The sequence below is a fragment of the Scardinius erythrophthalmus genome (genome assembly GCF_964197995.2).
Source record: "Scardinius erythrophthalmus genome assembly, chromosome: 15".
NCBI classification, from domain to species: domain Eukaryota; kingdom Metazoa; phylum Chordata; class Actinopteri; order Cypriniformes; family Leuciscidae; genus Scardinius; species Scardinius erythrophthalmus.
Window position 1 is genome coordinate 35,959,380 of NC_138235.1, and position 18,764 is coordinate 35,978,143.

At 40.3% G+C, this 18,764-nt stretch overlaps 1 protein-coding gene across 1 annotated transcript; it reads right to left on the reverse strand.

Annotated features, from left to right (window-relative positions):
* Positions 1-877: 877 nt before the first annotated feature.
* On the reverse strand, positions 878-7,874 carry LOC308702942 (peptidase inhibitor 16-like). The gene is made up of 6 exons (XM_081386130.1): positions 7,430-7,874; positions 6,664-6,812; positions 6,451-6,526; positions 6,254-6,363; positions 5,833-5,924; positions 878-1,316 (listed from the first exon to the last, which is right to left on the reverse strand). Exons 1-6 carry the CDS (start codon positions 7,583-7,585, stop codon positions 1,081-1,083), a joined length of 819 nt encoding a protein of 272 aa, XP_081242256.1. The 5' UTR covers positions 7,586-7,874; the 3' UTR covers positions 878-1,080.
* Between the last annotated feature and the right edge of the window lie 10,890 nt (positions 7,875-18,764).

Sequence of the window (18,764 nt, forward strand, 5' to 3'; positions counted from 1 at the left end):
TGTTTATTCTGTGCCGGACTCTCTTCATCATCTGGGTCCAGCAGCAGGGCGGGGATATGCAGCTCATTTAAAGTGGTAGACGCCAAAACAGCTCTTTTTAAAACAGGCCCCAAAAATGACATTTTCAAATGGTTATAATAAATTAACTGTGGGGTATTTTGTGCTGAAACTTCACAAATGCATTCTGGGGACACCCAAGACCAATATTACATCTTCTAAAAAGGGGCATAATAGGTGCCCTTTAATGCTTTAGTCTCACATGTCTATTGATATAGTTTTAATATCATACATTTAAGGCAATTGTTAGGGTTGTTTGTTTGTTATTGTTGTGTTTTCTTCATTTTTTATATTTTTTTAATATATTTTGGAACTTAGTAACTTTATATATATATATATATATATATATATATATATATATATATATATATATATATATATATATGTTTAACATGTTTATTTTTACATTCTCTCTTTTTGCATTTGTAATCTGTGCATGTTGTGTTTTATTAGGCTACTAGAGTGTGGTAATCAAGTTCACTAATAGTTCTAATAAAGTTCAGAAATCCCCCCAATCTGACCAACCCACCTGGAATATCACTTGGCCCACCTTTCATCTCATATCTGGAGCCGGGCCTGAATAGAAGACCTGAATTCAATTATTTGGAGGGATGTCCCAATACTTTTGCATGGCAATATAGTTTATCTTCTTTTGTGTTCAACAGAAAAAAATTGTCATACAGATTTTGAACAACATGAGGGTGAGTAATTGATGACATCCAAAAAAAGAAACATTGGACATTTGACCATATATTAAAGAAAATGATCACCATAGGTAATTTTAAATTGGAATCTTTAAATCTAAATCTTATGTATGCATTTTTCATTAAACAAGACTCAATATCTTCAGTCATTTTGCTTCTTAAGTAACTGTATCCTAATTTAAGAACATTTAGATATTTGTACTGAAAAACAAGACAAAAATACTGAGGAAGACAATAATTTTTTGCAGTGCACACACACATCTTATGTGTTTTGTGTTTGTCTTGTCAGGTTATGAAGAATCTCATCCACTCCAGACCCTCACAAAACAAGCAGCAGCACGATGAGCATCAGTAGATGAGATGAGACGCTTTCCTTCTTGGATCCATGACTCTTGGTAGTTTTTTCCATGCCGGTCTCATTTACTTTAACAGGCACGCGTGTGGGCTCTCTGGGAACATCGACGAGCTCCGTGGTCCTGTGGGAACGCTCAGGTAAGACAGTCGGATCTTCAGTGACGTCCGGCTCCTCAGATGGATGGAAGAGATTCTCACGAACTGTGAGGAAAAGAGACATTGATAGGAGGGTGTAAAGCAAAAATAGGCATAGTTTAGTTCCCTTTCGAGAATGGTCACTTCCTATTGCGCAGCCAATATGCAGTGGGGAAACTCCTTTCCTCAGATTTATTGAAGCTTTTATGTAAAACACATTGCAGCTGCACAGCGAGCACAGAGAGTGACAGGATCACTCATTGGCTGTGCTGCAGCAACTGCACATCCAATGACGAAGGCGCCTCTGACGTGTGCGCCAATCAGCTAACAGCGCGCCAACACATGTCAGGAGGGGCGTGGCAGAGCCTAAAAATGAGAACGAATTCGCCATTATAGCAGATTTACTCAACTTCAGCGACAACTTACGTCACTGTGTCCTCCGGAAACTTTGAAACTATCGCCGTCGAAACAAGCCTTATTCTGCTAGAACGAGCCTTCACACAGCGGACTGCGCCTTCAACTCATCTTGGAAGCCACTTTCTCTTGTCGCCGTTCTCCAGTGGCCATCCTGCGATCAACATATATCCTTTCTTGAACTGTTACGTATACAGTCTGAAAGAACAGAGCGAGCGTTGTTTCAAATGCCTCGCTCAACATGCGCCACGTGCGGATCCCATGGGTGGCGCGAGGGTGACAAGCACTCGGAGTGTGTTTCATGCCTGGGTCCTTCCCATGCTGAAACTGCACTCTCTGCCGGTGGCTGCTCTCTCTACTAGAGCATGCCTGTCTCAGTGCTGAGGACGCGGCTAACTCTCTCCAAAGATGGCGACGCCGCCTCCGCCTCCGCTTTTCCTTTTCCTGCTCTACTTTCGGCGAGGAAAAAGAAGCGCCTCAGCCAACAGCAGCCCGAGAGTATGGAGGTTTGTGAGCCCACGCCGGCCACGACCCCTCATGCCTTGCTTTCTCCTACTCCAACACTGTCACCGGTCCTGTCCTCGCAGATGGACCAGCACCCCCCCCCCCCCCCACCCACATGGCGGGCCTGGTCTCATTCAGTGCGTTGGATGACGAACACGACGACAGCCTCTCCATTGCGGCGTCTGAGGAGGAATGGTCGGGCTCTGTCGACCCCCCCCTCGTCTCTTAGTCGAGTGCCAGCTTCTCAGCTACCAGGACTAACTCTGATGCGGAGATGCTGAGGATTCTCACCGCCGCTGTCACCCCGAAGTCGGCTGGATGGCTGTTTTTTGTCGGGGCGCCAACAGGCCCCTCGTCACAGACCTGCACCGTTCTTTCCCGAGGTCCATCAGGAACTGACTAAGACGTGGCACGCTCCATATTCTGCACGCCCAAGCTCCTCCATGTCCGCAACGCTCTCCACCGTGGACGGCGCGGCGGAAAAGGGCTACGAGTCACTACCGCCCCTCGAAGAAGCCGTGGCCGCTCACCTCTGCCCGAACACCGCCCCTAGCTGGAAGGCGAGCTAGCTCACCTGAGCAAGCCGTGCCGAAACACCTTAGCTCTTGCTGGATGCTCTTTCGCCGCCTCCGGTCAAGCTGCTTCGGCCCTGCACACAATGGCCGTGCTGCAAGTTTACCAGGCCGATGGACGAGGACGAGTCTTGCCCGGACCCCGAGGCCTTCCGTGATCTCAGGAGCGCCACAGACCTAGCTTTGCATGCTACCAAAGCTACAGCACAGGCTATCGGGAGAAGTATGGCTTGCTTGGTCGTGTTCGAGCGCCACATGTGGCTCAATCTCACCGAGATTAAGGAGGCGAACAGGACTGTTTTCCTCAACGCGCCCATCTCCTGCTCCGGTCTCTTCGGCCTGGTGGTGAAGGGTTTTTCGGGAAGGTTCACTGAAGCTCAGATATCGTCTCAAGCGATGCGACATTTCCTGCCGAAGCGCTCAAGCTCCGCGTCGAGTAGGCCCAGAACCGCGCCGCCTTCTCCTAAGCCTAAGAAGCCAGCAAAGCAGGCCCCGCCCTGCGGCAGATACCTACCGCCACTTACGGCCAGCTAAGCGCTACCCCGCTACCCCACAGCCCCGGTGCCAGGGCCCGGCCCAGTAATGTGTCGGACCCTAGGCCTCAGAAAACCTCCTAGCAACAGGGATGAAAAGAGAGGGCTTGAGTCTCGCGCTAGCTGGACCACCCTTCAAGAAAACCGCAGATCTCACAGCTCCCTGTTCAGCTCAGGCGGCTGGAGAATTTTGTACTGTAGCAAACGGGCCCGCTGCACTGCGTGTCCATACACACAAATGCTGTTTTCACGGCGACCCCAATAAAGCACATAAAGAGTATGTTTCAAAAACACAACACATGGGTTCTCGGTCCCCCTTCATTGGGTGGCCCCCCTCCGGTTGTCACTATGACTTTGCCCAAGGTGAAAGCCTTTCCAGTCAAACCAACAGTCAGTATGTGCACAAATCACAACATAAAGGTATCTGGTCCCCCTATGTTAGGCGGCCCGTCCCTGAACATGTGTCAAACCCCAGCCACAAGAGCTCTGGCCTGGCAAGCCATTCCCGGTGTGTCGAGTTGGGTTATAAACACAATAAAGTGAGGCTACTCGCTCCAATTCGCTCGCAGACCCCCAAAGTTTCTGCCGGTTCTCAAGACTTCGGTGAGAAGCAACGTGTGTCACGTGCTTCACTCCAAAATAAAAAAATTTAGTAGCAAAGGGGGCGATAGAATTAGTTCCCCCCGTGCAAAAACACTCAGGGTTTTACAGAAAAAAGACGGCGGCATCAGACCCATATTAGATCTAAGGCATCTGAACAAAGCTCTCATGAGATGGCCATTCAGAATGCTAACTATCAGACATATCCTCGCGCAGGTTCGCCCGAGGGACTGGTTCTTTACTGTGGATCTGAAAGACGCATACTTCCACATCCAGATAGCCCCCAATCACAGGACATTCTGGACAGGTCTGTCCCTAGCGCCCCTTACATTTACAAAGTGCATGGACACGGCGCTCTCTCCCCTGAGATTTCAGGGAGTGTGCATGCTGAATTATCTCAACGACTGGCTTGTGCTGGCACAGTTGAGGACCAAACTTTTGAAACACAGAGATTTGATCCTCGGCCATTTGGAATGCCTTGGGCTCAAAATCAATTTATCCAAGAGCAAACTCTATGGTTTTCAGTTGCAGCCAGTCACTTGGTGCAGCGTTTTTCATTGCGTCCCCACTGCGCATTAGCTACGCAATACGAAGTGACCGTTCTCGAAAGGGAATGTAATCAGTTACTAACGTAATCTCGGTTCCCTGAGAGTAGGGAACGAGTATTGCGAAGCCTGCCGCACTGTAGTAACATGGCAAGTTTGTCGCTTATAATGGTGAATTCGGGCTCATTTATAGGCTCTGCCACGCCCCTTCGCCATTGGATGTGCAGTTGCTGCAGCACAGCCAATGAGTGATCCTGTGAAACCTCCATACTCTCGGGCTGCTGTTGGCTGAGGTGCTTCTTTTTCCTCGCCGAAAGTAGAGCAGGAAAAGGAAGATTGGGGGCGGCGTTGCCATCTTTGGAGAGAGTTAGCTGCGTCCTCAACACCGAGACAGGCATGCTCTTGTAGAGAAAGCAGCCACCGGCAGAGAGTGCAGATTCAGCATGGGAAGGACCCAGGCATGAAACACACTCCGAGTGCTTGTCACCCTCGCGCCACCCATGGGATCCGCACGTGGCGCATGTTGAGCGAGGCATTTGCAACAACGCTCACTCTGCTCTTTCAGACTGTATACGTAACAGTTCAATAAAGGATATATGTTGATCGCCGGATGGCCACTGGAGAACGGGACAAGAGAAAGCGGCTTCCAAGATAAGTTGAAGGCGCAGTCCGCTGTGTGAAGGCTCGTTCTAGCAGAATAAGGCTTGTTTCGACGGCGATAGCTTCAAAGTTTTCCGGAAGACACAGAGACGCAAGTTGGTGCTGAAGTTGAGTAAATCTGCTATAATGGTGAATTCATTTATAGGCTCTGCCACGCCCCTCTGACATGTGTTGGCACGCTGTTAGCTGATTGGCGCACACGTCAGAGGCGCCTTTGCCATTGGATGTACAGTTGCTGCAGCACAGCCAATGAGTGATCCTGTCACTCTCTGTGCTCGCTGTGCAGCTGCAATGCGTTTTACATAAAAGCATCAATAAATCTGAGGAAAGGAGTTTCCCCACTGCGTATTAGCTGCGCAATACGAAGTGACCATTCTCGAAAGGGAACCGAGGTTACGTTACCAAGTACGTTATTCATGGCAATTTCCTCAACGATTTAGTTCATGTTGGCTTTAAAGGTGCATTATGCAACTTTTCATGTTAAAAATACCCGTTTTTCTAACCCATACATGCTTAAACAATTGCCTGGTGGGCTGAATGAGCCCTTCTCTGATCACTGCGATTGCCTCTATAATCCTGTACAGTAAAATAAATAAGAGGGATTCGGGCCGAATTTGAGACTGGGCGTGACGTCATGCGCGTTCAGTTGCAGTGTTGCAGTTTCATTTGTTGCCAGAGGGGGGCATAGTTCTGCAAAAACTCAGAGACTTGCGCAATGCACCTTTAAGCTGATCTGATAAAGTTTTCACATTACCGCAGATTTTCTCCTCACACACTGGCAGGTTTTCTGGACACTTTGAGCAAGGCTCTCCAGACATGTATGGATTTCGTCCCTTAAAATTTCCTCTGAAATGAAGGAAAACATTAAGGAAAAAATGAAGGATGGATTTAATAGATATAATCATTTAGCAGATGCTTTTATCTAAAGCGACTTGAGTCGGTTAATGGTCCTTGAGTCGTTCGAAAAGGTTGAGAACCATTACTTAAGATAGTTTTCTGTGTCAGTATTCACTGGTGGTATAGACTTCTAGACTAAAATATTTGTATATGAACTCATATGATGTTAAGTTGCAACTTATACCACAATATATATTGTAAAACTGTCCATGTTCTAGAATGAACACTTTCTAGAACACTGAGCTCATGTTCAGTTTGGATTATTGAAACACACTTACTGAGGATAGTAATTACAGACGAGAAGAGTGGCCTTCTTAAAATCTAGACCTTTAAGAGTGTCACAGAAGTGAGTAGCACAGCCGATTTTATTGCTGTTCGCCCACACCATCTGTGAAAACAACAGAAACACATCGTCACATCTGCATATTCATACTGTGAAAACCAATCAAACGCACAGAATGGAAACAGTGCTTACCTGAGTGTAATGGCCACACATTTTGTTTTTAGGACAGAACTTGGTTTCATAATTATAATCCACATTTTCCTCAAACCTGTGGTGCAAAGAAATGAGTTGCATTACTGCTTATAGATAATATTTCTGCATATCACAGATCATTGGTATTTATTCTTTTAGTCATCAGCCAATCATTCATTCTCATTTAGGTTTTAGTTAAAATAGTTTTCATACCAGCTAACCATTGCTTTGGTTGCATTAAAAGGTCCAGTGCTGACAAAGAGATTTTCACCCAAAGTGAGTTTCTGAAGTTCAGGGTTGTGTTGCCAGATGCATTTTGCTGCGTAAGCTTCCGCCACCACACGCAGTGCATCGTCCCACACCTTAAACGACAGAAACAAGTTTGATGATGTTATTTGACTTTGACGTTTGTTAGTTTTGTGACAGCAGAACAATTTATTTACTTAACTCTTAAATAAATCAATGTTGTTTTACGTTATTATAATTATGTAATATTATAATTTACATAATTAACATTGAGTGAATCTTGCAAATCCTGGTCATATTTCATGCTAAGATCTGTGAATAAGTATCATGACACAATTTCCATGTATATTAATGTGATAATTGTTGTTTACAGCAGTAATAATGGGACTATTATAGATGGGATTCCTGTGATTGATGACAGATGATTAGATGCTTTGACCTCATAAGAACATCCAGAGACCAAAACATCAACAGTCAGAGATCAAACTCAGACTTCACACACATGTGTTTTGTGAAAGTTATTTTCTATGTATCATGTATACTACCATTTAATATATATATATATATATATATATATATATATATATATATATATATATATATATATATATATATATATATATAATGACAAAAATACTTTTTGTTCAGTAACTTGGAACAATCAGGTTTTCACCACTAGAACCAAAGCGAAGTATGCTGTAAATATGTTTCTCCAGTCAGGTGCATCTCTTACCACTTTCTGCATGAAGGCGGCGCTGGGCTGAACCTGAGAGCGAAGTTTGTTGTGCATGTCCACGATGGTTGATTTCTCCTGCTCGGTCAGTTGTCCAGCAGCTAAACTCAGAATCGCCCAGATCCCGGCGCTCCAGAGGGCCACGTCCCAGTACATGCTGCCTGTCCGACTGCGAGGACACTAGATCAGCTGGACAAAAACCTCTTCTCTTGTTCTCCGCTATCTTACCCCGTCACTCGCTGTCCTTAATGCCTTCAGAACCTGTAAAAGTATCTCTCTCAGAGCTGTTAGTGTGTGTAAGTGAGAGAGAAAGTTAGTACAGGAACCCAGAATGAAACTTCCACCCTTTTTATCCTGTACTCATGCCACCCATATTATACATCTCACATGCACATAAACAAACTCCACCGGTTTATTCATAATACTGGGAATACGTGACTCTGTCCGGATGTTCAACATGAGGAACTAGGTCTCCAAGGCGTTGAGAAATAATTGGGTTTTAGTCACAGGGCATGTTATAGCAGCTCTGCTTGAGGAATGCCTGAGATAACAGGGAAATGATTTGATTTATCTTGCCCGTGTTTTCCATTAAAGTCTTCTGTACTCATATTATGGAAGTAATTTCCTTTGTACCAGGTTCTGCTGTCTCCGGCGAGAATTCACCCTTATATTAGTGGGTTCCTCCCTGCGGAGGGTTACACAAACCCATATCTCCTTTACTATAAGTGACCACTCATTGATCGAAAGCGAGCAAGTCCCTACCCTCTAGTAGAGACCACGCGAGCAGGAGAACTGTTTCTTTAAAAACTACATTTTTAACTCACTGCCTGCAGTGGCTCAGGGGCGGTCTCTGCAGTGCAGTAGCACCAGAGATAAGGCCCAAGAGGATAAAGAGAGGCACAAGTCAGATTCATTTTCCTTGCTCCCTCAGGAACCTGACGATCAGGACATGCTTCCCATGCTACAGCATCATGGTGTGCATCAAAAAATAGAGGCAACATCATTTTGAAGGTGGCGGACTCAGCCCTCACTCCAACCCATCATACAGGAAAGAGAGCACTGAAATGACTGAACGCCATCAGGATCTCCTCACGGAGAGGAGTAAGGAATAAGTTCCACTTCTCAACGAATAAGTTCCACTTCTATTTGGCCTAAGCAAACTTCCTTTTAGTGGGTGCTCTCGCAGAAGTGATAGTGACTACCACATAATCCTGTGGTAGCTACCTTAACCTCCGTGTCCATTTTTAGGACCGGCCTAGAATCCCTCCAGGGGTCTGAACGTGGGTGCCATCATGCCCCGTCCCTGAGAATGTATTCAGGGGAAAGTCAGGAAGTTCTGAACACGGGCTGAGGGTTTGGCGGCAGGCCAGGGTGATTTGTTGTCACACAGGGCGTGCCGCTCTGCCATGGTCTACTCGGGACTCGACCATGAAGCCAGTGCTGAAGCGGTCTTTATATGGAGGAAGCCATATGGCTGCGTCGGCCATATGCCCCGGGAGCCTCTGAAAGTTCTTTCAGTGGGACCCTTTCTCATTTCTGTGTAGCACACTCTCTTCTTGAAGAGGCGTGTTGGACCGAGTCCACCTCTGTAAAGGCCCGCAATATATTGGTCCAATCTGCTGGTCCGCCAATACACGGGGAAGGTTATCACGTGCTCTGTCCTCACTCATGTAAAGTATTGGTTGGTTAAATTTACAATACATTTAGTTATGTATTCTCTTGTTAATTCATCTGACTCAATAAATGAAAGGTTTTAATAATATCTGTGCCTCACTAAAAGTGAGCGAATGTTTGACTATTTCTTTTAACCATTAAAGGAACAATGTCAAGATCAGTTAGAATAATCTCATGTAACAATTTAATATTTCAGATATCAGAGATCAATTCCACAATCAATTCAAATATCTAGTACATGGTTATACATTGGTTACACCAAATAATCTTACCCAGTTTGCACCTGAGATAGAGAGAGAAAAAGGGAAAGAGAGAGAAAGAGAGAGAGAGAAAGAGAGAGAGAGAGAGAGAGAAAGAGACCACCTATTCCATTCGTGACCAGCAAAGAAGAGACCCCAGAGCCAGAGCACACCTTCCTTTATCCCCTTGACCAGGTGACATGGGGGGATGGGGGAGGCCACCCTCAAAATGGCTTCTTATTCAGCAAAAGGGGGGTGACATTATCTGGACCAGTTTTCTCTAAACTTCTATAAACCTTATTTCCTTTTATTTTATCTATCTGGATATGAGATATCTGTACCACTCACTTTGAGACATTTCAAATGACACCAAAAACATAACAGTCAATGATAAACATTTACATTAAACCATGTTCTTGTGTGAGTTCTTCGTTGTTTCTGAGAGGAAGTGAACCTCACTTCCTGTATGGGGGAGGTCGAATGTTAATTAGCTAGCAGGGCCCTTTGTCTCAGACCCCAACCAGTATTTTCAGTCTTACACCTCCATACCGGAAAAAGAGATCCTCAACCCGTGGGCGAGAGTACTCTCTCCCAGTTGACCTGAAGACCCAACTGGCTATGGAGCACTCGAAGGGTAGGACTCTGTATTGATACTTCGAACCCTCAAACGCAACACGCAGGATGGCCTGTGGGGCGGAAGGTTAGAGATCTGAAGTACATGTCATTCAGGTCAAATTCTGCAGACCATTACGAAAAATGCCTCTCTGTGTTAGCCACTTGGATAAAGACTTTCGAGAAAGGGCCCGTTTCAAGTGACACAGGTCCAAGATGGTCACGACCCACCACATACTAGGTACCATGAAGAACGAGTTTATAAAAACTGGCCTTCATATCGGCTGGAGGAAGTGGTTATATCGCGTGCTTGACCTGTAGGACAGCAACATGCGCACCCAAGACAGGAGCACTACTCAACACTAGGTGTGATGAATATAACTGAGCTTCAGGAGCAAATCTGCTCAGCACCTGAGTGTCACTGAACTTAAGCGGGCTTTGAGCGATAATCGCATAGCCGAGACTGATGGTCACAGACTGGTCCGGACCGGTTGGGAAGCTTTTTCTGCTTCGAACCAGGCCTGGGCCCAGAAGACCACAGACGTACCCGAGGTGGGGCAGCGAAGTGGAGGACAGGGATGTGAGTGTGCAGTGCAACACTTACCTGTCTCCACTGGGCGGCAGGGGCAGGGGATGCGTTAGAAGGCGGATGACCGACTCCTCGAACCACACCAAGCTGCCGGCTGGCGAACAAGAGGGGGATGAGGGGTGCAAGGCTGTTCTACAGGTAAATGATCGACTTCGTCTGACGTTCTCGACTGAAAGGGAACATATGTAACAAGGACTAGGGCTGTTGGAACGAATTCCGAAATTCGAATATAATTCGAATATTAAAAAAATCAATACTATTCGAATGCTGAAGTTCCTATTCGAATATTGCTTTTTTATTTATATATATATTTTTAAATGCAATCTTGCCTTTCTCGCCGCCTTGGCAAACGCATGTGAAAATTAAATGCTTTTGACTCGTCTGATAAACAATAAAGTTTTTGAATCGTGCACGTTATCCACGCTGTATCGTCATAACAACTGTCAAAAATCGCGGAGAGGAAAGTCTCCACGGAAACGGAGATCAACAATTTGATTCACAGTCCACACTACAACTCGAAAACGGCGTTTTCAAATGTATCCACTTTGGAGTGCGTTTTCATTAATAAAAACGCCGTCTCATTGTGGACGGAAGGCCAAAACGGAGAGAAAAATATACGTTATTTTTTTATGACAACTTACAACCTGACAAGCTAGGCGATCTGTCCGAGGAACCGCCGTGCTAAACCAGGCAAGAATTACTTATTTTCTGCCTCTCTCCTCATCACGGGGCTTACCAGCTGTCCGCCAAAAGGCAATATCAGACAAACTGACGGTTTATCTATGAAGATATGAGCCCGATCAACATCACGCATTGACGATCCATAAGACTGTGTAATGTCGTAAATATTAATAATAGGATGAATTTTAGCATTTAATATTCGAATATTATTCGAATATTAAATAAAATAAGGAATGGAATTCGAATAGTATTATAAAGGAAGATTGACAGCCCTAACAAGGACACTGTAAATTAAAGTGTTACCCATTTGAGATTACACATGCTGAATATTTTAGTGCTTTTAACTCACGTTTTTTTGTTGCTTTTTTGTGATTTTGTAGTGAAAAAAAATATATTGTATTTTGAATATTGAATGATAAACATACTGCTACTTTATTGTTTTGATGTTTTTATCTCTCTTGTTATGTATGCATTTACTATTTTACTTAACATTGCATCATTTTCTGTGTAAAGCGCTTTGAGAAATAACATTTAAAGGCGCTATATAAAATAAAGTTTTTTATTATTATTATTATTAACGCTAAATGATTTTGTCTCATTATAACAGAGGAAACAACTCAATATTCTCATCAAACAGTTGGCGGTAGCCATTGACTTCCATAGTAGGAAAAAAAAATACTATGGAAGCCAATGGCTAAATTTCGGATAACCAATTTTTTTCCAAATATCTTATTTTGTGTTCAACAGAAGATTGAAGCTCATACATGTTTGGAACAACATGAGGGTGAGTAAATAATGACATCATTTTCATTAGTTGTGTGAACTATCCCTTTAAGGATATTGGGTGCGATTTCTTACCAGTTGACGTGCGTCTTTGAGTGATTGGCATCCTCATGTTAGGGAACTCATTTTCACACACCTGTCGGACTCTGATGTATGATTACATGATGTGTCCTGTGTAAATGACCTGATGGATTGTGTCTAAACAACAGATGCCTTCTCTTATCAGTTATTGCATTCGATCGTAATTCACTTGCATGTAGCTTTCCAGTGAAGAGCTGTACTATAAAGTTTTTACTGCTGGCTTTGAAAGGCAAGGGTTGAACTTTCTTGTGCTGAACTACTTTATGTATTTTCTTTCTTCTGTAGGGTGTTGTTCTAGGCGGGGACCGTTTTGCTGTTCAGATAATCATTTCCATTTCCAGATGTACAGGCATAGCAACACCAGTCTCCAAGCACCACAACACTGCACACGTCTAATGATGTATTGCAGCACTGTACAAAAATGCACCAAAATCCCCTATATTTTGAACCTGTTTTGTGTTTTAAAAATAATGTCACTTGTCATATACATCATACAGTATATATTAATAGTACATACTCATATTTTTACATGCAGTAATGGGTATTTGTTTATTGGACAGAGATGCTTAGAGATGAGAAAAGAAACATCTCATCTGACCAAAAACTCATTCAGACCGCAGCTGAATCTCTGCTTTGTGTTTCCCAGATGTGTCTCATCACTCATACATGTGTTTGCTCATTCAAGTTTTGCAGTTTCAAGTGGATCTTCATTTTAACTGCTTGAAATGTGGAGTAGAGTTTTTGCCAACAGGAGTGGAATCTATCTAACCTGTAGAAAAAGGTGAATTGATTGTTATTATGATTCAGTGACATCTTTTTAAAATTAGAAATAATAATAATAATAAAAATAATAATAACAAGACTATTTATATCTTTATTTTTATATTAGTTTATATTAAACACAGATGCACACATATTATTTATATATGTAATGGATATGACCATGTTTGGTCTTGGTAGAATAGATCTGCTGTTGCTGCTGTTATTGCTGCTGTACAATACAGTATACATTAATTACCCATAGCAGATCTATGGAGCTGGGGAAGGTGAGGGTTCATGAAAGAGCACTGCAAACATTTTCCGTCTGTGTATATTGTGTAGATAGTGCAAAACGAGCATTTGTGGTTAAAAAGTATATAGATGGTTATTTATTTTTTTAGAAAATGGCTGATGGTTTGGCTAGGTAAGACCCTTATTCCTCAGCTGGGATTGTGTAGAGATTTTGCAAGAAACTGCGATTTAGACCTTCAAACCATTGGACCCCATTGAAGTCTACTATGGAGAAAAATCCTGGAATGTTTTCCTCAAAAACCTTTATTTCTTTTCGACTGAGGAAAAAAAGACATCAACATCTTGGATGACGTGCACGGGGAGAGTTATTTATAAGGAAATTTTAATTCTGAAGTGAACTAATCCTTTAATTAAACACACCTGATCAGCTCATCAAGTCCTTCAGGCTTGAAAACGACAGGTACGGGTTGAAACTAAACCAGGAGTTCTGCACCTCTGATTTATGGTTTCTAGCGCTGATATATGGTCATTTGTTGAGCAGAGTGATGGAAGCTTCATTATGATTGCATCATCCATGACTTCAGGGCCATTTTTGCCACACCTGCCAATGACCAATGACTTAAGGAAATTTACCGGCCATAAATATTTTTTTATCAGCCATGAAACTTTTTTTGCAGAAATGCAGTTATGACACCAAACCTTTAGATACCACTGAAGATTAAAAATTTCACAAATTCACAATAGCTGCTATTAGTATACATACAATATAACCCTGGGAATGAGTTAACATTTGCTATATGCTATTGAAATGCATAACTTGAAAACTAGAGCCAATTAGCAGTTTTAGGCATATTTTTCATTCCCAGTAACCCAAAATTAATAAAGTTTGACTACATTTATTTCAGAAGCATTTTGGCTCCAGACCCGTGTTATTTGTGAATTGTGTAACATAATGACAGCAATACTAAATCAGTGATTTTAAAAAAAACTAACAAATACAAACTGTTCACGCATATCAAATGAACTGAATTTTATTTTTAAAATTAGGAAAGCAAAAAGTGTAATATTGCTTGTCCAAACAGTCCTAAACAGAGAGATTCTGTCATTTTTTTAAATGAGGAAAAACTAATTATACTTTAAACACACACACACACACACACACACACACACACACACACTATATATAATGTTTTTTTTTTCAAGCTAGAAGCAGAATCAGCCATACAGTAGTTCTATGTGATTTGTTTTGAACATGTCAAGATGTCTTTAAATGAAAGTGATTCACATGGGTGGAGAGCACTTTACCCCGCATACTTCACTCATGAGAAATCACATAGTACATTAAAAATACTTCACAAATAGCATTAGGTGATGTCCTTCACTAATGTACATTTCATGTAAGATGACTTCACAGGTCATAGCCTGCTATTACCAATGTCTGTAACATTATTTAACGTAGTTGATATTCAAATGGGGCTGTTGCTTAGAAGTGCAGTTGAGATTGTTATTGTGAATATGGGACTGTTCTGGTCGCCGCTCACCCTGCCCTTGCTTTAAGTGCAGAAACATTTTAGAGCAGTTCCAGATGTGATGGGAGGGCAGAATCGGGAGAAGGATGTCTCTCTGGGGAACCTTGATTTCTGCAGCTGCCTGTCCCGTCCTGATGTCACCATTTAAAAAACACAGAATGTTCTGACCAAGATCTGAATTGGTAAAAGAATCTGATCAAAACAAGTTCATTATGATTTAATGTCTGGGTTGGAGTGCAACAGTCACGCTCCAGAAGAAAAAACTCCATAGGGAAAATTATTTTTAACAGTAACTTCTAAACCTTTAAAGACAGGCCTACTGCCAGCTATATTTGCTTCAGTTTGCTTCGCATTATTTCAACTTTTTGCGATGAACTTAAAATATTTAGTTTTTTTACATTTATATAATCAACATTTTATTTCTATTCAGAGTAGTGTTATATTTATTCTTCGTTTTTAATTATAAATGCTTCATGGGACTGTAATTCTTTCCCTCACTAAAGCCGTTAAGTACACAGTCTTTGTATTTTTGTCTGATTTTCAAAAACTTTTTTGCTTCAAATCAAAGTTTAGTGTTGTGATTCTCCTCGTAGCTGGTTGGCTTGGTCCATGGCTAATGGGAGAAATGAATGGGAAAAAAAATACTTGTTGCAATCTATCCATCTTTTTCCTACGCCCCATGATGCTTTGTGTGAATTCTGGGAGTAACTTCTGTAATTGAAAGTAATTTCCATCATTGTGACAGACAATGAATATTGTATTTACCTGCTATAGAACCGTTCCAGTAAACAGTGTTAATGGGATTAGAAGTGAAAAGGGGAGACAATTAAATTTGAAAGCATGATTTGATTACAGTAATCTTTGTTTCAGTCACCAAACCCAAAGTGCCACCCGTAAACTAAAACGCAATAGGCTCGTTAGGAAAAAGGTGGATAGACCTGAAATGTTTATTTATTTATTTATTTTTTACTTGTTAAAAATGTAAATACTGTTTCTAGAATTCACACTGAAGACCTTATATATTCCAATATTTTAAATGCATTTTGCCTTGTAACTTGGAATATATATATATATATATATATATATATATATATATATATATATATATATATATATATATGGGGAATCATAATACACATAATAAACATAATAAAGTTTGGCGTAAAGGTTAATTATTTTATTTAGGAAAGGCACATTATGATAAAAAAATAATCAGTAAAGGTATTTATGAAATTAATAAATATTACAAAAAGTTATATAAAAAGTTATATATCATAATACACTGCCGTTCAAAAGTTTGGGGTAAGTAAGATTTTTTAAAAAAGAAAAAAAGAAAGAAGTTAATTCTGTTAGCAAATGCACATTATGATCAAAAAAGGCAGTAAAGGCATTTATGAAATTAATAATTATTACAAAAAGTAACTAGTTTAAACAGAAACTAGTTTATTTAAATTGTAATAACATTTCACACACACACACACACACACACACACACACACACACACACATATATATATATATATATATATATATATATATATATATATATATATATATATATATATATATATATATATATATATATATATAATATTCCAAATTACGACAAGGTGAAATGTTTCTTGATTTATTTTAAAATATGAATATTTTAGAACTATAAATTAGGGCTGTCAAAAGATTAATCGCGCTTAATCGCATCCAAAATAAAAGTTTGTGTTTGAATAATATATGTGTGTGTACTGTGTATAATTAAATTTGTATATATAAATACACACACATGCTTGTATATATTTAAGAAAAATGTGTAGTTTTTATATAAAAAAATTATATTTATATATAACATAAATTATATATAAATATATATAGTATATGTATGCAAATTTTTCTTAAATATATACATGCATGTGTGTGTATTTATATATACAAAATAATTATACACAGTACACACACATATATTATGTAAACACAAACTTTTATTTTGGTTGCAATTAATTGCGATTAATCTTTTGACAGCCCTACTATAAATATATACTTAACATTTACTTTTCAAATATTTTAAAGGTTAGGTAAATGTAGGTAAAAAAAAAAAAAAAAGATAAAAAGTAAAAAATTATTTGTAAAAAAGTTTTAACATGCACCTACTATGCAGCTAATGATCTCCCCTGGAAATCTAATATTTTTAAACAATGATTTTGAACGATTTTCTGAGATGTTAATTGTGTACTTTCATTTCTTCTCCTCTAGATGTCTCTGTTGGACTAACAGACTAAAGGAAAGGTTTCCAAACCGAGATCCTTCCCAGCAAGCAAGCCAATGTTATTTATATATAGCCTATAGCACTTTTCCAAACAAATCAATGCAGTTCAAAGTGCTTTACAGGCACAAAAAAGAAAAGAAGCAAAAGATACAGTAGATAGCAGACCCAGTAAAATACAAATATAAGAATAAAGTTTATAAGGATTTTGTTATAACCTGAAGTTGCTCAGGAATGCCTATGAAAACATGATTTAATATCTGTCGTCCACTCGATTACTTGAGTCGTAATGAAGGCTGATGTTTAAAGGAGCTTTGTGCATTTGTAATCTGTATGTTGTTAGTTCTCTTATTACTCACAAGTTAGGAAAAACCCTGATGTAACTAAAGCTAATGCTGATCTTTGTGCTTGTGTTTGTACTTCTGCTTTAGCTGAACGACTGCCGTATAGGCATGGCCTTCAGGGAAGTGTTAAGTTCATGTGTTGATGAAATACCAACACAGTTGTAGTTTTAGCAGGCGGTGTGGGATTAAGTCACAGTCGGTTAAGGTAGATGGAGAGAAGTTAATTCAGGCTAATCCTGACACTGTAAAACAAGAGTGTTACGGGTTAATCATGTTGGGACGGCTCTGACAAGAGACATGCGGATTGTCAAAAAGATCAATGAGCACTATAAGGACCCCACAAATCAAATTAAGTTATTATATATGTATATACTGTATACATATACATAATCATATATTATAATGATCTTTTTTCCGGTTTGTGATTCACATGTTTTTTTTATATCACATGATGGTTCATGCAAGTTACTTTGATTTGACGTCATTAATAATATTTTCCGACTGCGATTCCAGTTCTTGCATTATTTTTCAATAGTACAAAAGAAAGGGAGCCTCCCTTATAATTGCCCGATCTTGTCCTTTGCTTTGTATCTGTGATGCAAGCGAAACGTTAAACATATCTTTGATTTAACAAACTGACAAATAACATAAGCACCAATACAGTCAGATCAGTGTAAATGCTCTTTAATGGTTATTCCAGCACCTTGACTTTATTAAAGAACCATTTAGTCTGACATAAACCTGATTACAGCCTTTTACATGTTTACATTGATCACATACCATAAACTTGAGTACGTAACCAGGTAAATGAATGACCAGGTGGAATGTCACTGTTAAACAAAAGCCAAGAGCTGATTCCTCAGAGTTAGGCGACTTCTGTTTGCTTTTGCTGATAGGGAAGGCAGTAAAGCATTTCCCCTCATAGAAAAGAGCATTTGTTCAGTTCCTGGAAATACAAATTAATGCATCTAAGCCTAATATAATAACAACATGATAAAACATGAACCACAAGTCTGACGCTTGAGCGTTTTGGGGAAGGAGTCATCTGGCCTGGAATTAATTACATATTTTAATTATTACATGTCTTTTAACATGGTTGTGTAAGTGCATTAATGAGGTATTACAACAACTTTTACAAGTTACTCGTAATTCATTTCCTTGGGTTAAAGTGAAACTTGCATTTTTAGGCTACATCTCTTCATACTTTGAGGTATTATAACACAGTTATTAGTGATGGTTATAATGGTCTTCTCATCTATGGCAAATTCATAATACTGAATGTACTCTTTATTCATTCTGGAATTCTATGCATGGAATTCTACATTTGTCAAGAAGTGCAGTTTATAGAACATAAGCAATGTGGATGGAGTACTGTATTTATTTTTATTTTTTTAAGACAAATTAACATTTACACTTGCTTATTTTTCACTTTGAACGTTAGGGAATTGGCTATTGAAATAGCCCAAACATGAAACGTGATGAGGTTATGTGACAATAATCCATGGGTATTATTGTTACATTCTGTATAGGCCTATTGG

Coding starts and splice junctions, on each gene's coding strand:
- LOC308702942 (XM_081386130.1), bottom strand. CDS start 7,585: ATGTACTGGGACGTGGCCCTCTGGAGCGCCGGGATCTGGGCGATTCTG. Junction 6,364..6,450: donor TGTGTGGCCATTACACTCAG/GTAAGCACTGTT, acceptor TTGTTTTCACAG/ATGGTGTGGGCGAACAGCAA. Junction 1,317..5,832: donor GTGTGAGGAGAAAATCTGCG/GTAATGTGAAAA, acceptor TTTTCCTCACAG/TTCGTGAGAATCTCTTCCAT.